Source organism: Festucalex cinctus, chromosome 10 (assembly GCF_051991245.1).
Source record: "Festucalex cinctus isolate MCC-2025b chromosome 10, RoL_Fcin_1.0, whole genome shotgun sequence".
NCBI classification, from domain to species: domain Eukaryota; kingdom Metazoa; phylum Chordata; class Actinopteri; order Syngnathiformes; family Syngnathidae; genus Festucalex; species Festucalex cinctus.
This window is the reverse complement of record NC_135420.1, coordinates 28,602,745-28,629,931: the sequence shown is the minus strand read 5'-3', so window position 1 is coordinate 28,629,931 and position 27,187 is coordinate 28,602,745. Positions and strand designations below refer to the sequence as shown.

General features: G+C 42.3%; 2 protein-coding genes across 2 annotated transcripts; one reads left to right on the top strand and one right to left on the bottom strand.

Annotated features, from left to right (window-relative positions):
- The first annotated feature begins 9 nt into the window (after window positions 1-9).
- On the top strand, window positions 10-3,271 carry igfbp1a (insulin-like growth factor binding protein 1a). The gene is made up of 4 exons (XM_077535014.1): window positions 10-555; window positions 689-858; window positions 1,072-1,200; window positions 2,841-3,271. The coding sequence occupies exons 1-4, from the start codon at window positions 177-179 to the stop codon at window positions 2,949-2,951; spliced, it is 789 nt and encodes a 262-aa protein (XP_077391140.1). The 5' UTR covers window positions 10-176; the 3' UTR covers window positions 2,952-3,271.
- A 4,110-nt stretch (window positions 3,272-7,381) lies between these two features.
- LOC144027769 (insulin-like growth factor-binding protein 3) lies at window positions 7,382-22,602 on the bottom strand. The gene is made up of 4 exons (XM_077535575.1): window positions 22,176-22,602; window positions 17,198-17,457; window positions 16,408-16,527; window positions 7,382-8,343 (listed from the first exon to the last, which is right to left on the bottom strand). Exons 1-4 carry the CDS (start codon window positions 22,600-22,602, stop codon window positions 8,218-8,220), a joined length of 933 nt encoding a protein of 310 aa, XP_077391701.1. The 3' UTR covers window positions 7,382-8,217.
- Window positions 22,603-27,187: the final 4,585 nt, after the last annotated feature.

Sequence of the window (27,187 nt, the reverse complement as noted above, 5' to 3'; positions counted from 1 at the left end):
ATAACGCCGATGCGTCAAACGCACACGTACGCCAGCCGGCCTATAAATAGGGAAGCCGCTTCGACATTTTCCCCCAAAACACATCAAACGAGAAACACTCAACTGGGGGGGCAAGACGGCAAACCGGCGTCGTACTTTAACATTTGCACGCGATCATCCTTGCGGCGGTTGTCGAGATGCTTTCGGGTGGATTTTCCGCGAAACGCGTCGTGCTGCTGCTGGCGGCGGCGGCGGCGGCGGCGGCGACGGGGACGCTCGCTTCTCCGGTGCCGGTCCGATGCTCCGCGTGCACCCCGGAGAGGCTGAGCCAGTGTCCGCCGGTGGATCCCGCGTGCGCGGAGGTGCTGCGGGAGCCCGGCTGCGGATGCTGTCCCGCCTGCGCGCTGACGGCGGACGAGCTGTGCGGCATCTACACGGCGCCCTGCGGCTCCGGACTGCGGTGCAGCCCGAGACCCGGCGACCCCCGGCCGCTGCAGTCGCTCACCCGGGGGCAAGCCGTGTGCGCGGAGGAGAGCGCGGAGCCCAAGCCGACGACTGCGGAGCCTCAGACACAAGGTAGCCCCCACCCCTTTTTTTTTTTACATGATCCAATTTATCAGCTCAATCGATCAACCCATCTCATCCGGGTTTTTTTTTCTTTTTGTCCGATATTCCATCCACCCCTTCATCATCCTAAATTTCCTCCCAGGTCAGGGAGAGCAAGAGGCGGACATGGAGAACGCCGCCGTGGTCTCGGACCCCGACTTCAGCTACTTCCTCCCCGGCCAGAGCAAACCTTACGACCCGAGAGCGGCCGCGGACGCCCAAGAGAGCATGAAAGCCAAAGTGGTCGCCATCCGCAAGAAATTAGTCGAGCAGGTGAGCGCGGCTTGCACTCGAATTATGTCCACGTCCATTTGGAATTATGCTGCTCAAAAAAAAACAAAAAAAAAAAGTTTGGCATGCAAGAGACGGTAGGATGAGTTTGACGCCGCTAGGGGGAGCCCGCGTACCGTTTGAGAAGTGGCAACGAGTCTTTTTTTTTTTTTTTTTTTTTTTTTTAAATTAACCCTCTCGTCGCCATGCACACAGGCGCCTTGTCACATTGAGCTGCAAAGAGCCTTGGAGAAGATTGCCAAGTCGCAGCAGAAATTAGGAGACAAGCTGACCAGATTCTACCTCCCGAACTGTGACAAACACGGCCTTTACAAACCCAAGCAGGTCGGTACCACAAATATGTCCGTCCGCCCTCGCATGCCACAGATTTATTTGGATTTGTTTTCAACCTGGTTCAATGCGCTGTCTTAAGTATAACACTGCATTCGAGGAAGGTCGGAAGTCGGACTTTTCCGAGTTCAAAACAGGAAGTGCGTACGGGAACGCCCCCTTGGAAATTCCACATTCGGAAACAGACCGTGAATGGTAAAACGCAATTTTTCTCGAGTGTAGAACTTCATTCATACGTGGCGGTTTGCCGCTATCGCCCTGCATGAAATTAGACTATTTAATTGTACGGAATGCTTACGAAATAAGATACAAGCAATAAATGAAGCAAATTTGTGAGACGTTACGTTTCGATGGAGGTCAAAATGAGCTTTTAGGACCAAAATGAAAAAACAATTTCTCACTTTATCCACCATTTTGGTTGTTTACTTTCGCCTCGAACGCTTTCAGGTCAAAACTGGGAAAAACCAACTCGAATCTATCCGACTTCCGACCATCCTCGAATGCAGCATTAGCGTGTTCTGCGGTGCAGAATCGCAGCCGTTAAGTCAACCACAGGATGGCCTGAGTGCAAACTGGATGTCCATCTTCAACTTTTATTAAACAGATAATGAACATGGAAGGTCAATTGAAATGCTTTTATTGTGGGAATGCTTCAGCATTCCCACATACGTTATTGTGATTTTTATTCTCCACACGTTTTTTTCCGCGTAACAACTCCCACATATTACTTCCAATTTATATTGTTCAAATTTCAACTGGCTTCAAAAATTCACAAGCCGTCTGAATCCGCATGACTTACAGTATTTGCACAACTAACGTTTAATATCAACTTTTCCCCATTAATTTTCAATGGGACAGACATTTTCTAAGTATCACTTTCCACGCCCACTTCATATAACTTATCATCATTAACTCATTGACTCCCAGCAGCTATTTTCACATTTCGCAACCCCCTTCGCTCCCGGCTGTTTTACCAGATTTTGGATGGATTTTGCAAGGCCCACAGAATATTGTGTTCCATTGCTATCAAAACATGGAACCTACCAAAAGAAGGATTATAGTCTCTTCTTACATCAGGAAAAAAAAAATATATATATTTCTATGTTTCCATTTTGTCGCAATTAGCATTAGAATATAGCTAAGTTTCATCATGATTCGCAATCCTGGTGAAAACACTGGCAAAAAGAGCTTTGTTGCAACATGACCCTGGTTGATCTCTTATACTCTGCTGCCACCTGATGGGCGTTTTTGTAATAACTACCATTGCTTCAACCGTTTTCTGGCAGTAGAGAGGCTGCATCAAAGCCTTCTGTATGCTCTAGCAATAATAATAATAATAATAATAATAAAGAACGTCTAAATACGTCTTTGGGACACTTAAACATTTAAAATAGAGCATATGTTTTTTTGGGAGCCAATGAGTTAACAGTGTGTGTCTGATACTGCTCGGTGGCACAGCTGGTAAAACGCATTGTTAATAATAATTTCATAATTTATCTATCAATTTACTCCATAAGCTTTCCACATGCATTCAAATCTTAGCATTCAGCTTTCAGCATTCCCACGCAATTTGTACAGAAATTGCACTTATTGTAGTTAATCTAAAGGTGGAATTTTTTTTTTTTTTTTTTCAGTGTGAATCATCTCTGGATGGCCAACGGGGACGATGCTGGTGCGTGAACTCCTGGAACGGCAAGAAGGTTTTAGGCTCCGGCGATGTGGCGGCCGATTCCGAGTGCTCATAAAAGAGAAGCAAATCTCCTCCCAAAGAAAAAGAAGCAAAGCCACTGATGTTCCATTTTGATAGCCGTTTATTTATTGACCTGGTCCTTGGTGGTGTTTTAATCAGGTACACTGTCATTATGGGACTGGCTGTCGCCCCCCCCCCAACATTCCCTCTCAAACGATCGTCAGTCCCAAAGAGAAGAGGAAAAGAATCTATTTTTTGTTTTTTTGAATGGAGATTTTAATATGGATACATTTAGTTTTCACTCTATTTATTTCATTTGGGTTGAATTTGTGTTGTTGTGTATAATTATTATTATTATTATTGGTATTTATAACATTTTTGTGTTACTGATATTTTTTTTTTTAAATGTGTCTATATTTATCTTGGCCCTGACTAACTCCATTGCTGAGTTGAGCTCGTTTGTACCGTTGAAGTTGTCTGGAGGTTTTTGGTTTGTGACAAACCAAGCAAGAATGAAAAGCACTGAGTGTCCAAATGTCAATTATTGCTGTTGTTGTTGTTTTTTTTTATTTAATATTTTTTTATTTTACATCTTGTTTTTTTTTTTCTACATTGCTGCCATGTAAATGTCGTGAATCACCATCAGCTCTCTCTCGTGACTGCAAAACTGTCCAATTTCCAAGCTGTCGTCTCTGAAAACCTTCCCCACGCTTTCCACGCGGTGCCGATGGCACGACAGGCTGGCGTCCGGTTCGCGCAACCTCCACTCAGACGGGTATTTTCGACATTTACCTACCTCCAAGTATTTATGTGTCCGCTCTCAAGTGCGCGTTTACGTGTTCCAGTCAACGATCCCGTCGTATGTTGCTCTTTTCTCTCTCTGATTACGAAACACACGACCACGCGGGACAGGAAGTGCCGCCGTCGAACGTTCTGACCTACATGCTGCTGTCGGAGATTATTGTTTCTATCGATTCCAAAGAGACTAACTGCTCGCTCGCTCACTTTTTTTGTAATTGAGATGTCGTGTAAGAACAAAAAAAAAAGGTGATATATTTAATAAAAACGTTACTTAACCCCAGTTTCTATATTGGTGGTGTTTGTGTGTAGTGTTATCGGGGGCGGAGGATCTCGAGCGGAGGTCCTCGTCTAACTTTAGACGGTTTTGCCAAGGACCTTTTGACCTGCTCTGTTTGCCCTGGTCGGGCGCAGGAATTTGCTTCGAGCTCTCGTGCCCGCTGCCAGCCCGCCTGGCACCACGAGATTTATTTTTATTCTTTACAAATGGAACCCTTGCTTTATCCTTATTGACACATTCCGAGACTGAGGGGTGCCTGATTGCATTCGCGGGAAAACAGCAGCCGATTTGTTACTTGCAGAATTTAAAGCTGGTGGTCAGAAGGGGAAAATATATTTCGCAGGACAAATTGGTTACAAGCGCTTGTTATGAAAGCGAGCTTATGATATCGTTCCGTGACGCAATGGAAGCGGACATATTTGCTTCCGCTTAGCCTGCAGGAGGCGGAGCCGTGACATCACGTCGTTGATAGACACATCTGGATCGCTATTGGCTGTCGCTGGCTAATGTTAATAACACATACGTTATCGTGATTTTTATTCTCCGCATGTCTTTGCCGCGTAACAACGCCTACATAATAATTCCAATTTACATTGTTCAAATTTCAACTAGCTTCAAAAATTCGCGCCTCCCGGGGTTATATCGTCCGATTCCACATTGCTTACAGTATTTGCACAATTTAAACTTGAATATCAACTTTTCCCCATTAATTTTCAATGGGTGACATAACCAAACATTATCACGTGTCATCTTAAAATATGTTCATTTTTATTTAAAAAAAACAACAACAAAAAACAGACAATTAAATACAAATGATATTTCAAAGCAAACCAGTTCCGTTCTTGGATAATGTGAACCTGTGAGGTTTTTAAGTTTAGTACCAAGAAATGCTTGAATCAAAGCAAATTAAAAACAAAACAAAAAACATCAAATTGGAAGGATTAACCCGACATGAAAACTGTGCACGGAGAGATCCTTAACATGAAGTTTGAACCTTTGCTTTGAGGCAAGATGGCGGCATGGTCACAAAAGTGACTTTCTGAGATAGTTGCGAGACGTAAAAAGGCAGCGAAGATAACGAGCAACAGAGAGAAATTGGATATTACAAATACACAACATTAAGTAGTGATTATATCCCACCCAAAATAAAATGGCCGTTTCGAGTTTGCTGTGCAATTGGTGTGAGTCACTAACATCAGCTTATAATTCTTTTCAGATAAATAATTCATATATATATATTTTTTAAAAGAACTGTACATGAAGTGGCCAGGAAATAAAATGTATATTAAAAAAAAAGACACGCTTTCGAAATATGAGGGAGGAAATAGCTTAAACACTTTTCTTATTGGTTTTCCTCCCCTCACATCAAGTCTTTGAACGCACCGACAAGTTGCTGCTGTCTGTTCCAGGAAGTTTGCAACCCAAATTGTGCTAGCGAGCGACCAGGTAACATTCCGTCATCGGCACCCTGTCCACTTTTCAAGTCTCACAACGCAGGATGTGGGACGGCATCGGGACGGAAGCTCCTCCCCCGGAAGCTCCTCCCCCGGAAGCCCCCAACGTCACTTAGTACTTTGGTGCTGTGTCCACCTTGTACGGTTTGGTTGGCATACGATCACACAAACTTTGATCAAAGAAACAAAAAAAAACAAACAAACAATCAATATGAAAAGAGTTGCATTGAATGGAATTTTTCTAAGGGGCCTTCGCTATGTTGTTCATTTTTGTCCCCTCCTTCTTTATACCGCCCAGGATTATTACTTACAGTACATTTATAATCACACCGATTAATCTTACGTTAATCTGTAAGGAAAAGTACTCAGGTGCAAATAGGCCCAATTTTCTTTTTTCTTTTTATTTTTTTTTGCACAGGTGCAGCTAAAGTGCTTGAAGTGCTTGTGCTTGTAGCGTAAAGCGGCAGCTGGCACCAGAAGGCGGGACGACACAGTCTCTACCGGGTTACACTTTTCACTGACCGGAAGCGGAAGAGTCGAGTCAAAACCAAAAATGCGGAAGAGGATTAGGCACGGATACAAAAGCTCACGTGGACGGCAGGTTTTCCATAAAAGGGATCATCAGTATGACGGACAAAGAGCGGGAGCAGGATTAAGGACAAAACGGCTCGTAAGCTTGGACAAACAGGTGGGAAGGATCACGGACGGACGGCAACAGGTGGTCGCCACCAGACAAGAAGAAGGGCACACTGATCCCGTCAACCGCCTTGTGACACGTGAACGCCACTTGGACCGGACGGCGCATGAGAAAAGCTCAACGTTGAAGTCGTGACGCAGGTCGAGCCAGACGCGCCTCTCCCGAATCGGCAGGAAAAGCAGCTCCGTCACCAACCGGCAGGTAAAGCAGCTCCGTTTGGCCAAAGCCAAACTGTGGCAGAGTTTGACCATATCTGACACTTGGACAATAGTTACTTTTTGGGGTGACGCTAACCCGACTATAGTAGTTAGAACAGGGGTGTCCAAACTACGGCCCAGGGTCCTTTTTTTTTTTTTTTTAGTGGCCCGCAACATATGCTAAAAATGGCATTTGACTCAGTTCGATTCAAATAAAAACAAAAATGTTTGGAGATGGTCAAAGTAAGAAGGGAGAGTGACGAAAAACACAGGTGCTGTTTTAAAGGTTATTTTACTAAAACTTAAAAAAAATAAAATAAAAATTTCATTAACGAAATAAAACTTAAAACGAAGATGCTTTTTAAAAACAAAGAAAACTGAAACTACATTTTATGTTTACAAAACTAAAATAAAACTAACTATAATTATAGAAAAAATTTCCTTGGTTTTAGTCTTTGGTAATTAATTTAATGCATCAGACTTTGGGGATGATTTTAAATGTCATTTTGAGTGGATTTATTTTGATATAAACCAGAATAATGATGTCGCGCCCGTGGTGTTTTTTAAATATTGCACACAATACTACACATAAAAAAAAAAATAAAAAGAGGGAAAAAACTAAAACTAATACTGAAACTAATTAAAATAAAGCTAAGCATTTATTAAAGAACTAAAAGAATCACCCTGAAAACTAAAAAAAAACACACACACAAAAAACTCAAAACAAAATAAAAACTAAAATGAAAAAATTCTAAACTATAATAACCCTGCTGCCATATTACAAATAAATTGGTTTATCTACTGAAGCATTTTTCGAAATATGCAAAAGCACAAATAAATTATTTGTAGGACTCAACACAATTTCTCTTCACAACAATGTGGCCCTTGCGTCCTGATTTTCTGTATGTGGCCCTCAAATGAAAAAGTTTGGACACCCCTGAGTTAGAATATAGAACAAAACACGCTGTGCTTTCTACTAACCCTAACCCGAGACCTTCTTTTTCTGTTTATTGTAGTCTAATCATGACCTGGAAGACGTGAATTGCTTATGCAGCCAGCCCAGTAAAAACGGACCTGTTCTTGTGTGAGTCCTTTTTCTCTTTTAGCTTTTGCCCGTTCTAATGGTTGCTTATTATAGCTGATGTGTGAATATAATGCTCAGAAGGTGAGATTTACTCTGGAAGGAAGGCATGTAAAGGTCAAGTTTAAGGCACAATAACCGCACGGTTTGTTAGCTGTTCCTTTCCTTTCCTTTTTTTTTTTTTTTTTTTTTTTTAGCTGTTCCTTTCCTGCTACAAACGGTTAACATGAACAGGGACAAGCTCGACACAGCGATGAAGGCTAAACATGAACAAATACGCCCTGACACGTAATAATCCTCTTCCTCGAAAAAGGACCCTGAGACAGTTTTTGTTGTTGTTGTTGAACTTGGGGGGGTCTCTTAGCTTCGTGACGTACCGATTAGTATTTACACCAACACTTTTTTGGAAAAACAAACTCGTACACTTCTTGCACAAACGCGCAATGCGAGCGCTCACACTTCAAGACGAAAGCACCGGCAGACTCAAGGTGGCGCTTTCGCAGACGGACACGCATTGGTATGGAGGCGCTGCATTTTTGGGGTCACAGTCACAAAAAAGTTCTTTCAAAGTGAGTGGAAAATTCCCTCATTTCTCTCTCCCGAGCAAAAATAGTGCAGATGAATTTTCTTGCTATTCCAACTTTTTGTAGCTTTTAGCGCGATCGTTTTCGAGAGAACAAACGGAGGAACCCATAGCACAGAACGGGTAGTTGTGATGGACAAGGCGGCTCCGCCAGTTGTTCCAGCCGTTGCCCATCTTTTCTATCCTTTCATTCTCTTTCCTTCCATCCCATCCGGTCAGTTCCGTGCCGTCTCATTGGCTCTCACGCTTGTGACACAGTTTGTCATCCGGATGTCCGCCGTCGTAGCCGGGCAGGGGTTGTCCGTATTTGTCCACGCACCAGCAGTGACCCCGCCTTCTGCCTTTGGATGGACGGCACTGCAAAGAGATGCGGTAAAAGTTCAGTTTCGGTCTTCGTCGTCAACCATCGCCGCAAAGCCCGAAGTGGCACCGAATGCAACTTTGACATTTTGCATGTTACTCAACATGGCCCGACTTCCATCTTTAGCCTCGAGGGCGGAAGCATTTGGGGAAATATTTTGAAAACGGATTAGGGTTCCCATAGTGAAGAATTATCTCGGTCCGGACATCAGCCTTAAGATGTGGATGCGCTTATTCTAATAAGAGCTTAGCTGCACCTCGATGGCCCAAGCAGGCTAAGCTGCATTAGAAGACAAAAGGTCATTCGATCAATAGATGTCGCCTAACCCTTGGCTGATGAATTAGTTGACTATGTTGTACAACTCGAGTCCAGATAAAGCAAGCAAATGTTGGAAACTGATGTACCGTATTTTTCGGATTAGACGTCGCTCCGGATTATAAATCGAAACAGACATAAAATGCATAATTAAGAAGGAAAAAACATATATAAGTCGCACTGGAGTATAAGTCGCATTTTTGGGGGAAATTTATTTGTTAAAATACAACACCAAAAACATCTTGAAAGGCAATTTAAAATAAAAATAAAAGAGAGAACAACAGGCTGAATAAGTGTACGGTAAACTAACGTTACATGACTGACATGTCAGTAACGACGTAACATATTAACTCATTTACTCCCAATAACGTATAAATACGTTTTTTTAATGTTCTATGTGTCCCAAAGACGTATTTATACGTTTTTGTTGTTGTTTTTTTTATGCTAGAGCATACAGAAGGCTTTGATGCAGGCAGCCTCTCAACTGCAAAGAACGGTTGCAGAAATGGTAGTTATTACACAAACGGCCAGGAGGTGGCAGCAGAGTAAAGGCGATGAACCAGGGACATGTAGAAAAAAAGCTTTTTCAATTACTTACAATTTTAAATAGATTTGTGAAAACTGATGAAACTTAGCTCTCTTCTAATGCTAATTGATGCAAAACGGAAACAGATAGAAACATACTTTTTTTCCTGATGAAAGAAGAGATTTTAATCTTTCTTTTGGTAGGTTCCATGCTTTTATAGCAATAGAACACAATATTCTGTGGGCCTTGCAAAATCAGTCAAAATCCAGTAAAACAGCCGGGAGCGAATGGGATTGCGAAATGTGAAAATGGCGGCGAGTGAATGAGTTAAGAGTGAGTCGGTGACGGGAGTCGGAGGCGGAGTCAAAGGCCGCCGTTTTATTGACATCAGCTTCTGGGGTCTTAACAGCAACTCCCCACTCAGTTAGAAGCTAACAGGCTAACTCCCCTTTTCCACACAACAGAACCTTCCCACCCGGAACTCTGCCTTCGTCCCAACGTTCCGTGGGTGAATTATGTTCCCATCACTACAAGTTATTCATACAACTCTTAGCATAAAGAACATGCTAACAAGTTTACCAAACTATCAGTTTCCCTCCAAATCACTGTCACTTCTAAACAACTCCCCCAACTCGGGAGGTTCCTCTTCTACCAGCAATGTTGCAATTATCAACACAGGCCAAGAGCGCCCTCTTGCGGTTTAGTGTGAAAATGACATGTGAAATGATATAATAATGTGTTAATTTCACACATAAGTCGCACCCCCGGCCAAACTATGAAAAAAAAAAAAACTGCGACTTATAATCCGAAAAATACGGTAGCTGTTGGATTGCGAAAGACGATTTGTGTATAAAAATCATAGTGAGCGTCTCCAGCCCGCCTTTGACCGACATGAGCAACATGCAAATCTCTTTCCATATTTTTCAAATTGAGGGCTTGGAATGAGAAGCAGTGAGGGAGAAGGAGTGAAAAAGTGCGAAGGTAAACACGACGTTACTAAAATATTTGCCAAGGCCAGTCGGAGGGTTGCAAGGGAAAACCAGTGATGCTATTCTGGGTGCCTGGCAGACGCTCAAAATCATCTGGAAATGATTATGGCCTGAAAGTGCACGAGGGCGTGTGCATGCACTCCCCTAAACACATGTCAACAAACAACATGTTGTTGCACACAAGTTGTATTTACAGCAAGGACGCATGCGCCGCGCGATCGAACAGAAATAGTTCGGCTTCCGTCATTGACAACGTTAGCGTACTTTTTGTTTTGTTCGCAAGTCTTACCTTCACAACAACCTGACCATATTTTTCTGGCACAATCCGATTGGCGCTACGTCTCGAGAAAGTGCTCACTAAGAGACGGGGCGGGGGGGGGCTCCCAAAACTGGATGACCACACGGTATCCCACAAGGCCCCCTGCAATTTCCACTTGTTTGGATATAATGTATGTAAAAAGACACACGTCATATGCTGCACAAGGTAGCCACTGTCCTGTATTTGCACACATAAAACTCAAGCACACACATATGCACCTCAGCAGTAATATAAAATGGCCCACGGGGAACCTGGTTTTGTAGAGTGGCAACTTTATGAGCTCAACATGATGTAGACGTAGAATTACACATTTATTTGGACCTGGCTATACTCTGGCTCACTAAAATCCTCGTGGTCAATATCTGTCCAAAGTTAGTAACAGCTGAGGCCCACCTGGTAAAACAAAAACTGCTAAAACGAAGCAATAATTCATTGAAGTAATTGATGTCAAAATTCTAGTTCGTCTGTCTTTAATTGGATTGGGAAATCTTGATTGGACTTAAAAACACATTTTCCAAATTAAAATCAGTTCAAATCCGAGTAGCATTCAACTGCAGGTTATTAATTGGTTAAAAGCGCCTTTTCAGCATCAACATCAGGGCCTTCCGTTTTTTCCCCCATTCACCTTGGCTGGGGACACTCCGAAATGTTTGGAATGATTTCCGCTATCGTATTCACACTTTCCAGGTCAACAACAACATCAGCGTTAGCGGGTGAAATTGCCATTTCTAAACCCCGTTAAAAACAAGCGACAAACACAAGGAAAAGAGTTTTCTGAAGGTTCCAGTGAGAGTGCAGTGCACGACCTTGCCACATGCCTCGATGCACCCGCAAAGAAGCACATAAGCAACATCTGGATCTTAGCAATAAGACCAGCACTGATGCCAAACGATGGCAAGGAGTCCCAGCGTTCAACTCAAGTCAAATGGCTTTTCGTAATCAGATAGGAGAAAGCCAAGAGTTCCAAACCATTGAACAGGAAACCTCCAAAACACCTTTAAATTAAGGTAGCTGTTGTCTACAATCACCCTGCAGGACATGCAGTATATCTGATCGCAGTGGATGACTTAGTCCATAGCTACTCTAAGCTTTTGGAGGGGTTCTTGTCGTCCGTGCAGAGGAGAAACACAAATTTGTAAGTTTCCTTTTTTGGGCAAGATTGTGATGACAAGCCGTCCTGCAAGGCGGCGGCAGTGAACCAGCGGCCAGACTTTCATTAAGGATTTCTAACCGGTTGTGAGCAAAAACCTTTCAATTAGCTTTATAAAATTCGACTGTGAGACCGTCGAGACCGGGTGTCTTGTGGTCTGGCATATTCTGGAGGGCTGCCGAAATGTCTCCAGCTGTAAGTCAGCGACCAGGTGTTTGTTTCCAGTGTAGTCAAACTGCACATGTAGACCGAGCGTCCAATCAAAGACATCTTTATAGAAACGCCGACCTATTAAAATACCCGACCAACATCGTTGATTTTTTTTTTCTTTTTCCACCTTATCTTCTTTCTCTCTCTTTTCGGCTTCTTCCGCTGCATAACAGATTTGTGTTTCAAGACTTAGTAGACTGAGACTTCGACTTAGACTTGACTTTATTGATCCCTTTGGGATGGCTCCCTCTGGGAAATTTACATGTCCAGCAGCAATAAGAATAGATAAGAAAATAAAAAATAATTAAATCAATCAATAAATAACGTTATTGCGTCAGAGAATGAATTAATAATAATTAGGGGTGTTAAAAAAAAAATCGATTCGGCGATATATCGCGATACTACATCGCGCGATTCTCGAATCGATTCAATAATAGGCAAAATCGATTTTTTTTTTTTTTTTTTTTTTTTTTTTTTTAGGATTCACACCTTAAGCATGGAAGAATGTTATATGAACGGAACATTAAGCCTTAATATTTTATTTTAATGCTGTTTAAACATGAAACAGATTACAACCTCTATAAGACTGAAATTTCAGATAAATAAATAATACATTTTCATATAAATCTTACACTCTACAAGCTTACTGATTAGTATTTTCTAAATTTGAATGAAAAAAAATCGCAACAATCGACTTATAAATTCGTATCGGGATTAATCGGTATCGAATCGTGACCTGTGAATCGTGATACGAATCGAATCGTCAGGTACGAGGCAATTCACACCCCTAATAATAATAATAGAAATAAAATAAAAATTCAATCAATCAATAAATAAGGTTATTACACCAGAGATTGAATTAATAATAATAACAATAAAAATAAAATAGAAAATATCTAATTGGTGAAGAAAATAATCTTTAAAAAAAAAAAAATGTGTGTTTCAAGTTAGCTTGTATATAAAGCTGCTGGTGTTACAACACTGAATGTTGACCCGCTGAATGTTAAATAACGGAATCACCCAAAATGAAACGCGTGTTTGCCGATTATATTCTTAGCCATGTTGGTATTGGTGGCTCAACTCATGAATGTTACATGATAGCCCACCATACAAACAGCCAACATGGCTCAGTGAGAGGGAACAAAGGCTCAATGAAAAATCTGGGCACGGAACACGGCATGCCAGAAGAGACGGAGTTAAAATAGACGTCTGGGTCCCTTAAAAGGTTGACCGCTTATTATAAAGCTATTGTGTGTTTTTGTGCGACATACATTTGCACGCATCCCTCTTGAGTCATGCCCAATATGTCGGCCCTGGCAGCGCTCGGCGGGAGAAGAGGTGAAGGAAGAATACGGGTGCACAGGCACCTGGCTGCCATCCTCAAGCCGCCGCCTCTTCCTCCTCCTCCTCCTAACACACACACACACGCTAACTCTGAAAGAGTACACAGAGAGCTGCACAAACTGTTGTCCCATTCACAAGCCCGATTCCGGGCCAAACAAGGAAGGGAAAGCCAGGTGGGCGGAAGGGCCGCGCGAGCACAATAATGGAATGGACTGACGGAAGCAAAAAGAATGCATGGATGGACGCACAAGAAGACCCATTGGCACAATGCTTACTCCCTAAAATCAATACCAGAAAGAACGTGTGTGGAAGTCAGACAGACAGGAAGTGAGAAAGTTAGAGAGCGATGGTTGTAATGAATGGGTCAGCACAGGCTATGCATGGCCTCAACTGGGATACTGAAGCAATTCATTTCAACTGCAGCTAAAAATAGCTTGTTCTTTCGCCAAGGTAGACTAACACAGCTCAGACGTCTCCCGAGGCGCTCCGATTACCAGCAATACACAGACGAGACACACATTGACACTTCGCTCAAACTTGGACGGAAAACGGCAAAACGAGCAACTTGTTCAAGTTATATGTATGGAAGTGGACGTGGAAAGTGATACTTGTAAAAAGTTCAATGTCTGTCCCATTGAAAATGAATGGGGAAAAGTTGATATTAAACGTTCAATTGTAAGAATATTGTAAGTAATGTGGAATCAGACGATATATAGCCCGGGGAGGCGTCAATTTTTGAAGCAAGTTGAAATTTGAAAACTGTAATTTGGAAGTATTGTGTGGGAGTTGTTACACGGCAAAAGAATGTAGAGAATAAAAATCCCCAAAACAAGAGGGAATGCTTTAGCATTCCCACAACTAGACTAAGTGCAATTTCTGAACAAATTGTGTGGGAATGCTTAAATGCTGAACGCTAAGATTTGAATGCATGTGGAAGGCTTACGAAGTAAATTGAGAGATAATATGACATTCCTGGTTACTGGACAATACCAACTGTGCCACCGAGCAGTATCAGACACCTGTAAGTTATCTGTATGGAAGTGGGCGTGGAAAGTGATACTAGTTCAATGTCTGTCCCGTTGAAAATGAATGGGGAAAAGTTGATATTAAATGTTGAATTGTGCAAATTCTGTAAGTAATGTGGAACCAGACGATATATAGCCCGGGAGGCGTCAATTTTTGAAGCTAGTTGAAATTTGAACAATGTAAATCGGAAGTATTATGTGGGAGTTTTTACGCAGCAAAGAAGTATAATAACATATGCCATGATTCAGCATTCCCACAATTAAAAAGCAAGTAAACTATGCAAAGTATATTCAAGCAGTTTTAAATGTTGCTAGGTGGCTTCAATTCATCTCAGTGTGTATAAGGTTAGGTGCTTTTTTTTTTTTTTTTCTCGGCTCAGACCTTTCCTAGAAATCCCCCCCCGCCTCACACCACCACCACCCCCTGTGCAATCTTCTTTTCACAGTATTGTCACCCTAGACGGTTCACACGGTCGCCTTTTCAGCGCGTTTCCGGTCATAAATCTGCAGCGCACCGTGAAGACGCCTTGGATGGATTTAACAGCGCGCACCCCCAGCAAGCCTCCAAATAAGTCAAGGCTGATAAGCGTTGTTGGCACACTCGCTCAGACCGGCACCAGAGCCGACACATTCCTGCTCGGATATTTGTTGACAGAAAGCAGGAAAGGAACAAGGAAGACTCTTTGTTCGAACGGCTACAAAGCAGAATGAAACGACACGTTTGGGGAGAAGGGACGAGAGCGCGTTTGTATTACGCGCGCGTCTGTTGTGGCTTTGTTTTGATCCCGGAATCGTGTTGCTTTTATAATAGGGACTCGGTCTTTTGCAGACTGGGATCGTGTTCAGTGAAATCTTTAAAAAAAAAAAAAAAAAAAGACGGGAGTTTGTCAAGTCAGTCTATTTATCTCCGTATTCTGACAACGTCTTCTACTTAGGTTAGCGGACAATTTTATAGCATTTTAAAAACTGTCAAATTAAGACCATATATATATATATACATTAGGGGTGTAAATTGCCTAGTTTTGACGATTCATAGGTCACGATTCGATTCGATACCGATTAATCCCAATAAAAATTTACGAGACGATTGTTGCGATTTAGAACTGTACACACTTTAGTACTGTGAGCCAGTTTGTTTAACAAACCGGTTGCAATCTGTTTCATGTTTGAACGGCATTCAAATCAATTATTAATAAAATATTGTACTCTGCTAGGCTAAGCTACATGTCGTGTGCTAAGAACGCTTTCGCCCACACACGGAATGACATGAAACCGGACGTGCTGAGCATTTTACTCTGAACAGAATTGGCGCATTATTTGGGATCGAAGACGGAACTTTTTCTTGCTCATGACGTCCGCAAATTCCCGTCGAAATGAACGAAGACGGCTTCCGGTTCCGCACGGGAAACGTCATCACGATCACGTGACCAGGATAACGCCGTTCCCCACGGTATTGTTTGAATTTGGATACTTAAAAAAAAAAAATAAAAATCAGGGAAGAAGATGCCAGAGATATTTGCACTTTTATTCTTTGTACACAATCCAGTACTGGATTAAATGATTCATAAGTGTTGTATCGCTTGAAAGAAGCAGCGTGCAGGCTTGCGTACCTCCGCCAACATGTTTAGCGTCCTTGTTTCCAAATGGGTCGACTTTGGGTGGCCCCGGGCCGATTACCACAGACAAGAAAAACTCAACCGCCATTTGTTCTTTTGCCTCACCGACAGAAGCCCACACCTCCTCTTCCTCCTCCTCCTCCTCCTCAAAAAAGTACCGCCATCAAACGAGCGCCCGTCCATACATTCCCCCTGCCGCCACATGGACCATGCCACACACGCACTCGGAAAACCGCATTCTTACGTGCCTAACCCCCCCCCCCCCGACCCCCACACACGCTCCCACACCGCACACCTGACCGACCTCATTTCCTGTCAGGCATGAGTCAGACGGCTGCAGTGACTGCAGTAATACATGGTTGTAGTCGTTCTGATAATATAGTGTTGATGTGGCTGTCACGGCAACCGGAGCAGGGGAAAAAAAAAGAAAAAAAAAAGGGTATGCATGTGTAGGTGGGCGGGATGAATGAGTGAGGATTCCATTAAAGTGTTGTCGGGGCATGCGGTGGCTCCATTTGGATGTCGACGAGGTGTGTTTTTTTTTTTTTTTTTTCTCTTCTCGTCACCTGTCTTTTCTTATAGAAGCCTCTTCTGTCACAGTTGGGTATGCGGAAGCCTCTCGGGTTGAGCGCGTTGCTGATTTTCAGACCGTTCAGGATGCTTTCCATCTCCCGTCGACACGGCCCCTGCACGGACGTGACAAAACGGCAGCGTTAGGGGACGTAACGTAACGGTACATCCAAATATCACGATACGATAATTGATGATGTTTGCCTTGGACATTTTCGAAGGATTGTTTAAAAAAAAACAAAAAAAAACACTCTTGGATCAGTTCTTTACAAAACACCAGGCAAAAAAAAAAACAAAACACTTCTGAGAGAGAACATGAACCAAAGAAGGCAAAAAAAACGATGAGGACAGCAGTTAAAAAGGTAAATGACCATCATTTTTTTATTCTTTGTTTTTTACATTACGCACAATTCTCATTTATTGTGCAATAATCTAATTTTAACACATACTTGTTACATGTTTTGATGCATTTTTATGCTTTATAAAACATTTATGTCTGAATTTTGGGAGGCTTGGAACGGATTAGGCCATTTACATGGAAAATGCGTCTCGACTTACAAACTTTTCTACTTAAGAACTTTCTTCCAGAACCAATTAATTTCGTAAGTAGAGGTACCACTGTATTTAAAAAAGGTCACAATATTGTAAAAAAAAAAAAAAAAAAAAAAAAAAAAAAAAAGACCTCACTGAAATTTCAGAAAAATAATTTTCACACAAATCTTATCGTGTACATTATTTACATGATTAGTTATGTATTTATTAATTTGCAGACGTGTTGGGACTTACATACTCGGTCTCCCTTTTGTTCTCCAGGGAGAAGTTCTGCATCTCCGTCTGGGCTCCCTCGGACAGCGCCGACTCCACCTTGTAGCTGTGAGTCTTGCGGTTCCGATCTTTCTTGATCAGCTTGTTGCGTAAGAAGGGGGGCCTGGCGTCCGTCGCGCCTGCTCCGCCCTGCCCCCCTCTGGCAGTCGGCGGAGACGGCAACGCGCTCGCTGTGGACGTCCTGTTGGCGAGGCTTTTTTTTCCCTCATTCGGCCCGTGGTCTGCATGAGGGGAAAAAAAATTGTTAAAAATGGTGTATCAGAATTTTTTATTTTTTTTGAGGAGATTTCTAAGTAGGGCTCAATATGATTGGCTGCTAGCAGAGTTGCGGAAGAGTTAATTGCTTACAATTAAGTTTTTTTTTTTAAGGTTATACATGGAGGAGGAGGGACGGAGCAAGACGAAAGAGACACTGCAGACGCGGACGCCTTTTTGCTCTGTTGATTAACTCATTCACTCCCAAAGACGTATTTATACGTTTTTTAGGTTTTTGTTTGCTAGAGTTTTTGTATGAAGGCTTTGATGCAGTTTCTGACCTGAAGTGGAAGCTTAAAGCGATGGTAGTTATTACAAAAAAAAGTTTCATTCATGAAACAGATGAAGCACACTTTTTTTTTTTTTTTTTGTAATAACTACTATCGCTTTAAGCGACCACTTCAGGTCAGAAACTGCATCAAAGCCTTCATACAAAAACTCTAGCAAACAAAAACCTAAAAAACGTATACGTTTTTGGGAGTGAATGAGTTAATGTGCATTGTCGTAAACAAAAAAAAAAAACTATGCCAGCAGGTGCTAGTTAGCCCCAAGGACAACATGGCTATTCCAAGGGTCTGTTAAATGTTCCCTCGCAATCTTTGCGAGAAAGTTTTTTTTTTTTTTTTTTTTTTTTTTTTTTTTTTTTTTTTCTCTACCATGTCAACTTAGGGGCTCCGTAGCTTTACAAACCTGAAACCTATTTACAAACCTATTTTTGAAACGCTGTCTGTGTGCGTGCTTGCACGGACTCACGTATGCACTTAAGCCCGCACGGGCGCCTAAATTTGTCGAGAGCGTCACAAAGGTCAAGTGATTAACAAGTTAGCCTGAACCCTGCGACGGGACCGTGCATATTTTTTTTATTTTTTATTTTTTTTGATTGGGCAGATCTGCTGTGACTCTCAAATGGCAAAGGGTCACCTCAGCTCCTTTTTCATTTCATTTCGTTTTTTTTTTTTTTTTTTTAAATATCCTTTTTTTGGGTCTTTAATTGATTTTTATGTGACTCTTTCCTTTGTTCTGATGGCATTGTTGGGGTGTTGTTTGAACATGTCAACAACATTCAATATCTGCTCAACCCAAAGAAGGATCTTGATGGCGGAAGTTATCTGATTGACAGTTAAAAAAAAATACAAAAAATAAATAAATAAAATAAATAAAATGCAACTCAAATTGCCACCGTGTCCAACCTGGTTGCTCAACATCCTTATTTGGAGGTTCTTACCGAGCGTCCGCAGACGGGAACGCGCAATTTTCGAACCTTCAACCCAAAAGCCGAGCGTGTCGTTAGTGTGGTCGTTTGTGGCGGAGGAGCCCGTAAAGACGTGTAGCTCGCGTGGGCTTGGCGGGCGGGCGGCCGCCATTCCTTGTCTGACCGCCCTGATCAATTTATGATTGCGGCCGCAATCTGCAATCGGACTGCCCGCAACCGGCAAAAAAACAACGCGGGATGTCAACAACGGCGGACGGCCAACAATGTGACGAAAGACGAGACGACGCCTTCGACATCCTCCCACAAACAAATATGGAATGCTTTTTTTTTTTTTTTTTGCTTTTAAGGCCTCCCATCTTTGCTGTTTTTCTGATAGAATTTGAGTTATATTTACAATACCTTCATTGTATCAAGTCTGAGCGATATGAAAACATTTATGTATTATTGTCGACTCTTGTATAACCTCTGGAAAGTGAATTTGTTTTTGTTTTGTTGAGCTTTGTATTCATTGTTTTGTATTTGAAAGTGTGTGAAAAAAAAAAAAAAAGGACTGGGGGGAAAAAAGTTTGTTTCCGTTTCACGTACGTCTTCTTTTGAGGTAACACGCTAGTTCATTTCCTTACTTCCGGCAACACCATTTCAGTGTGCGTTACTGACGATACGCAAGTACTATAGTTGTGAGAAATGACATCCATATGTGCTATATATGCAGTTCAATGTGTGTTATTTATGTTTACAGTTCATGTAACTTCTGTTTAATTGGCTTGTTTACGTTGTACGGTGCTCGTTAACGCCGCCAAGCTTCGATGCTAAAAATAGAACGTTGCCGCTCACGGCCTACACGGAAGCTCGTATTAGCTCTTCCCCATCCTACATTGGTTGTAATGTAGCTCTTTTCGTTTCCCATTTGGGCTTGTATTTTAATTCCTGCATCTTATTTCTTTCTATTTCAGACCACACACATATAAATATAATTTATTTTGGCCAAATAATATTCCACCTGCTGCCATGAAAGCATTCAAGACATTCCAGACTCCTGATTCTCTGACCGGAATCAATGGTCCATTCTACCCGCTTCAAATCAGCGTAATTCTTAGAATGAATGTGGACAACACTGGAGGGGCTCTCGAGGGGCTCTCGAGGGGCTCTCGAGGGCCCCCCTGGTTTGGACGTACGCCCCGCTCCAAAAATTCAATAGGAGAGTTGATGAATAAACCAAATCGAATACAAGTTATGGAAAGGAGAAAAGGACTTAAAAAGAACACGGTAAAAAATATATCTATATTAGGGGTGGGAACCTCTGGCGACCTCACGATGCGATATGCGATACACGGCTCACGATAACGATTATCTCACGATATGATGATACCACGATTATCGATATATTGCTCAGGTAATAAATCCACAATAATCTACGCTAAAACGAATTAAAAAAAAAATAATATAAATAAATCATAAATATATTATAAATGCATAATAAATAAAAAATAAAATAACAATACAAAAAATTAATATCAATAAATAATATTAAAATATAAATATCTTATATAAAATATAAATAATAAAATAATATAATAATTAAAAAAATAAATAAAAATACATCATATAATAATAATAATAATAATAATAAATTAAGCTGATGAGTCTTCTTCGCCTGAAGACTTGCGTCCATTTCCCCGCCAGTCTTATGAGGCCCCTCCCCTTAGTGGCCCACCAAGTAATTGCTCAACAAGTCATGAACAATGAAGCCGTTATAGCGGCTAAATATGAACTACAAATATCGTGATACTTGCGTTGGTGTATCGATAATCTATCGGGAGACAAAGTATCACGATTTATTGCGATATCGAGATATCGTCACACTCCGGGTGACAAAGTAGGGCTCTGGTTTCGAATTAGGGTTTGGTGAAAACTTTGCTGCCGCCAAACCGAAGAAGCAAAAAGCAACGCGGGGATTTTTGATTCCTGACGCCAGCGGTGACCAAACACGCACGCACACACGCACGCACACGTGTGTGTTTGTATTCACACGCCGGCGCCATGTGTGCCATCTCACCACTGTCAACAACCGGCGTCTTCATTCACGCCAAACAGCACGAGGAAGTAAGATTGAAAAAAAAAAAATGGGGGTGGGGTGGGGGGAATGCCGTTGCGGCCATTTGGGATGATGTCATTGGATACGACGACATCAACGAGCATGTTTGCAGGTGGTTGCTTTCAATGGCGTTAGCGTTAGCTTTGCCTGAATGCACAATTTGCATTGCAGAACTTTTTTTTCACGATCAATAAAAAACATTATATTCACGTCACTCACCACGCTAATAAAATAATCTCTTTCAAAGTGTACTGCTGTGCTACGTCGCCATGTTTATTTACCTCTGCTTGTGTATTTCTGGTGGATTGCTTCGATTTAGACTAGGGCTGCACGTTTGTTTGATTTATTTTAGTATTTATTTTATATTTATTATTTGTTTATATTCAAGTATTATTATTATTGTTAGGGATGGGCGAGTACCGATACCAGGTATCGGTATCGGGCCGATACCAGCCTTTTTTCAAGTACTCGAGTACACACGACCGATGGCAGAGGGGGAAGACATTAAGTGAGTCCTCCTTGCCTGTCAGTGGCGCTAGCTTGCTAGCTAGTTTTTCACCAAAACTTCACCGGTTTGGAAATACTTCAAAATTGTGAATCTTAAACTAAAAGAACATTTTTGTGAGCGTTAAGACTATTGAAGAGTGACTGTTCTGTTTTTTTTTGTCAAAATTGAAGGAAATATATTTGTTTAAAAATATCTTGTAGTGATTTATTTTTTTGTTTTTATTTGTCAAAATGTACGACTGGTATCGGCAGTTGGTATCGGTGAGTACTGAGGGTCTGAGTATCGGTATCGGTCTGAAAAAAGTGGTATCGGACATCCCTAATTATTATTATTATTATTATTATTATTGTTGTTAGGGATGGGCGAGTACCGATACCAGGTATCGGTATCGGGCCGATACCAGCCTTTTTTCAAGTACTCGAGTACACACGACCGATGGCAGAGGGGGAATACATTAAGTGAGTCCTCCTTACCTGTAAGTGGCGCTAGCTTGCTAGCTAGTTTTTCACCAAAACTTCACCGGTTTGGAAATACTTCAAAATTATTATTAATATTATTAGTTTTATCGTAGCTTATTGTGTATTTATTACCTGACCAATATATCGCTAATCGTCATATTGTGAGATAATTGTTATTGTGAGCCTTGTATCGCAGATCGTATCGTAAGGTACCCGGATGTTCCCGCCCCTAATATACACACGTTCGCTGAAACTTTATGACGACTGAGGAATTTGTTGAATCCTTCCCCGCCAACGTCAAACTTGAGTTCGGAAATGTGCTCAACTCAAGGCAAAGCGACATGGAAGGCGATTTTTCTCCTCTAAAAACGGTTCCGGCAAGTCCGAATGACAAACTTGCGCGCTCTCACCTTGTCTTGGCGCCGGAAGCAGCCGCGGGACGTCGGCGGCGCCGCCGAGCTTGTTCGCCGGGGGCGCACCGGCGCACTCCCCGCGTCCCTCCAGCAGCGCTTGCAGGGGTTTGCTCTCCCCGGGCCGCTGCCGGCAGCTCAAGCCGGAGCCGCAGCGCGCCGTGTACACTCCGCACGCTTGGCCCCGGCCGAGGGCGCACGTCACGCAGCAGCCGCAGCCGGGCTCCCGCAGCCGCTCGGCGCAGTCGCTGGGCAGCGGCTTGCACTGCAGCAGCGCCGGCGCGTCGCACGGCTCGCAGCGGACCACCGGCCCCACCGCGGCGGCGGCGGCGGCGGCGAGTCGCGCCAAGGCGGCCAAGCAGAGCAGGCGGAGCGCGGGCAGGCCGCCGCCGCTGCCGCCGCTGCTGGTGGTGCCGATTGCCGGCATTGTCACGACGACGAGTGCAGCGGGACGCGGTCGGAGAGGGCTTTCGGTGCAGGCACTGCGAGCCGGCTGGCCGTCTCCATCTGTATTTTCTTGGACGCTAACTTGTCGTTTTATACAGGAGGGGGGGGGCAAGAAGTCACTCCCTCCCTCCCCCCCGTCTGAATAATGTAAACGGAGAGTCCAGACATGAGGGACATCCGCTAAGAAGACATCTGTATCTTTTCTGCGGCTCAATGTGAGAAAAATATAAAATAAAACAAATTGCACCTCAAAAATCAATCAAATTTTTTTTGTTTTTGTTTTTACGAGGAGATTTCATCTACTGAAAATGTTTGTATCTCAAATCATCAGGTACCATTGAAATGAATACAAATGCATGCAATGAATACCTTTTTTTTTTTTTTGGCCATAGGCCTACTTGAATAAAGTGTAATTGCACATCCATTGCAGTAGATGGCAGTTGCAGTTTTATTTATTTATTTATTTATTTATTTATTATCCTGGGGGGGTCGCAAGAGAAAATAAATAAAAGTTTCACACCTAAGTGACCCATTAAAGGATTTATATTTATTTCTTGATAATATTTTTGATTTATATTTGGGCACCAACCGCTGTCCATAATTTTAGTGGTCCACGGCATCTACTATAAATAAACAACCTTTTGAGGCGGTTTAATGTGGAAAAAAAAATAATAATCACTTTTTGTTAAAAAAGCAAAATAAATATAAACTAGAAAGACAAAAGAAAAACAATAAGAGCGGTTAAAGCACAATAAGCACTTGGTTGTTTAGTTGTATAGTATTTTGTCATACTAAAGTATTTTGACTTAATTATATATTGTATTTATTTTCAACCACACACCAATTAAACTTTGAGGAAAAAAATATGTATATCATAAAATATAAACAAACTAGGTGTTGGAACGGATTAATTGAATTTCCATTCATTTCAATGGGAAATGTTACCTTGACTTAAGAACGTTTCAGGTTACAAATGGGTTCACGGAGCGAATTAAGTTTGTAAGTTGAGTCGTCGCTGTTTCTTGACTCTTCGGAGTTGTCCGGGGTGCGGTGGCCCCGCCCCCTGTTGCGCATTCGGACCCCCTCTTGCACCTTCACTCCCTGTTTGCCATATTTGGACTTCTTAGAAAGGGAATGTTCAGATTTGTGCAGGCGCAGCACGAACCTCCCCCCCCCCCCCCCCCCCCTCCATCCTGTTCTGCAATAACAAACGCCCGAGTTGGAAAAATAACTGAGAAAATAAAACAATCCGTATCAGTGATTTTGTGATTTCCACCACGGAAGCAGAATTGGTGTTGAGACTGCATGATGAATAACAAGCAAAAGTGTCAGGAAACGCTCGGCCCGCAAATAGCAAAAACATTTCTCGGGCCAAGATGACTTTTGGTATTTTCGTGACTCTGCAGTTTTCTCCGTCTTGTAATATTCAACTTGTGACCTTTTTTTTTTTTTTTTTTTTTTTGCTTTGTTTATTGTCAGCATGTCCACCCAAAAGGTTCTCAGTTCCATTTTCAACTCCTTCAGCAAAACGCTACCACTAAACCAACATCAAATCAAAAAACTTTTGTGCATTTTTCACAAAAAAAAACAAAAACAAAAAAACAACTAATATTTGTATTCATGTTTTAATACAGGGCAGTATAAAAAAAATCCATCTATTTGATAAAACAACATAAAACTACAGTTGATGCATATTCACATTTAGCACATTTGCAGATTTTTTTTCTTTTTTCTATATGTTTTGGTATTTGTTTTTTGTTTGTTTTTTTAGGGGGGGGTCAGTTTTTGTATGGAAAACATATATTGAATGCTTATCAGCATTTTTTGAAGATTTTGTGGAGTTCAGGGTGTCCCCCAGCCTACTGGCCGAAGCCGGCTGGGATAGGCTCCAGCATCCCCTGCGACCCTTGTGAGGAGCAAGCGGTTCAGAAAATGGATGGATTATTTACTCAAAACAGTTGATCATATCTAAATCTCCAAATTTAAAATGATCAATGAAACCGGTGTTATAACCTTAGCATGTGTACCCCACAACGTGTTCCGTCATCCGTCTTGATTTACAATCGCGACATGAACTCACCTTGCAGTTTTTCTTCTCCTTTTTTCAAGGAACGTCTTCCTCTAACTGCGCTGAAGTCAACAATCCTCTCCGTTACATTCCCACAATGTAGCAACAATTTGGGGCCATAAATCATCCGTTTTGGAATCAGCGACGTTGGCGCGAGTCGCTTTATAATTTGAGGTTTGGGGGGGGGGGGGGGGTGCTGAAAGATGTCGGCTGATTCATTTGTTCGCCTTCAAACCGCGAGTGAAAGTGTTGCTTTCGTCGCACCAAGAGCTCAAACGTCGACACTTGCACGTTCGGCCTCTGACTTCGGAGAAGAAAAATGGAGATTTTTACATGTTGACAGCGCGGTTGCGATTTATCGTTTGCTCATGTCGAGTAAATTGCAATGTGGATGATGCAGCAGGGCCACAGTATTCCATTTCATATATCTGTTTTTTTTTGTGTTTGTTTGTTTTCTTTCCAGAGTACTTTTGATCAATGAATGAGTTTTTCCGAGCAACTGTTCTACAAAATGTGTCTATAATTTAGGGGTGTTGAAATTAGGAGAGAACGCGAAGTTGTTTTGCGAGGGAACGCAAAGTTGGGCAGTGCTTCTCAAATAGTGGGTCGCCCCCCCTAGTGAGACTCCGTCAAGGGGGGTGCGTTTGACCCTCGCGGAACATGCGTTTTTAATTTTTTGTTTTTATTTTTTATTTTTCTACTGTCCTAGAATAAAGTGCAATTGCACTTCCACTACATTAGGGGGCAGTGGCGCTCTCGTGATTGGCAGGGTGTGCGCAGGGAGCATTCGCTCGGTGGTAAGGCGGGTGCGTTTGACCTCGGGGAACATGCTTTTTTATTTTTTTGTTTTGATTTTTTTTTGTTTATTTATTTTTTATTTTTTTACTGTCCTAGAACAAAGTGCAATTGCACCTCCACTACATTAGAGGGCAGTGGCGCTCTCGTGATTGGCAGAGTGTGCGCAGGGAGCATTCGCTCGGTGGTAATGCGGGTGCGTTTGACCTCGGGGAACATGCTTTTTTATTTTTTTGTTTTGATTTTTTTTTGTTTATTTATTTTTTATTTTTTTACTGTCCTAGAACAAAGTGCAATTGCACCTCCACTACATTAGAGGGCAGTGGCGCTCTCGTGATTGGCAGAGTGTGCGCAGGGAGCATTCGCTCGGTGGTAATGCGGGTGCGTTTGACCTCGGGGAACATGCTTTTTTAATTTTTTGTTTTTATTTTTATTTTTTTTATTTTTTAACTGTCCTAGAACAAAGTGCAATTGCACCTCCAATACATTAGGGGGCAGTGGCGCTCTCATGATTGGCAGAGTGTGCTCAGGGAGCATTCGCTAGGTGGTAAGGGGTTTTGTTTGCACTGAGCATGCGCGTTTTGCACACAGCAAAAAAAAAAAAAAGCACAAATTATTTAATATTTTTGTCTTGCAGGTTAGGTTTTTTTTTTGTTCGTTTTTTTTTTTGTTCGTTTTTTTTTTTTTTTATATTGTGACCCTGAATTAATATTGGTGATCAGTTTGAATGCATTATTATTTATTGATTTTATGTCATTTTATTTTTCCGTATCATATCACTATTTATAGTCGTAAGTGGTGGTGGGGGGGGGGGCACTAGATGTTTTCTTCTTACATGGCATGACAGAAAATAAATGAGAAGCACTGCCTTAAAATATGCTTCCGTATCCCAAGCAGGGCAGCCGCATGTGGCAGCCAAAAGGGAGACAAAGAGGTTAAACTTTGACTCGTTTTAATAACGTGTTTGTGGTGAAAGTGTGCACACTTTGTTTGGGCTCGCCTGGCAGATCTCAACAGGAGGTCTGACTCCGACCCAGCGGAGGCTTGGCTTGGCTTGGCTTGGCTTGGCTTGCCTCTAATTGGTCCGAGAGGCTTTTCTGGCACCTCGTATCGAACCGCCTGGAGGCCTTACAGGTACGGGCACACTTGGCAACGTGTTGAAAAGATGGCGGTTAGTGTGCTTGCGTCTGGGGGTCGTCTGGGGTCAGCGGCGCGTAACCGGCTCGCGCGGGAAGACGATTACGAGACAATCGCGCTTTCTCGGGGTCGAGCGACTCGGGTGACGCTTTTCCTGAGGGCGAGCCAAGTCCAGGCCGCTAAGAGGATCACTTTCCTCGCACGCGGACTCGTCAAGTTTTACACACACACAAATGCACGCGCACACACACGCGCATGGAAAGCCACAAGTTTCTAATTATATCCCGACTTTCAAATAAAAAGCGTTTACAGCCAATTGCTTTTTTGCATAACTGCCATTCCTGTCCGAATGGCGCGATGAAACCAATTGTAACCCGGGACAAGAAATAGTTTATTGCTTTCATTTGCCACGGCTTTATGTTGTATTGCCAAGCCCTCAAACCGATAGAAGAAGAAGAAGGAAAAAAAAAAAAAAAGAAGCATATTCCCCACCCTCCCATATATATGGGACGGTTTTTGAAAACCGATCGGTTCAACAGTTTCAGTTTGGCCCGTCTGTGTTCCG

Coding starts and splice junctions, on each gene's coding strand:
- igfbp1a (XM_077535014.1), top strand. CDS start 177: ATGCTTTCGGGTGGATTTTCCGCGAAACGCGTCGTGCTGCTGCTGGCG. Junction 859..1,071: donor GCAAGAAATTAGTCGAGCAG/GTGAGCGCGGCT, acceptor CCATGCACACAG/GCGCCTTGTCACATTGAGCT. Junction 1,201..2,840: donor GCCTTTACAAACCCAAGCAG/GTCGGTACCACA, acceptor TTTTTTTTTCAG/TGTGAATCATCTCTGGATGG.
- LOC144027769 (XM_077535575.1), bottom strand. CDS start 22,602: ATGCCGGCAATCGGCACCACCAGCAGCGGCGGCAGCGGCGGCGGCCTG. Junction 17,458..22,175: donor GCTTCCGGCGCCAAGACAAG/GTGAGAGCGCGC, acceptor CCCCTCATGCAG/ACCACGGGCCGAATGAGGGA. Junction 16,528..17,197: donor ACAAAAGGGAGACCGAGTAT/GTAAGTCCCAAC, acceptor ACGTCCGTGCAG/GGGCCGTGTCGACGGGAGAT.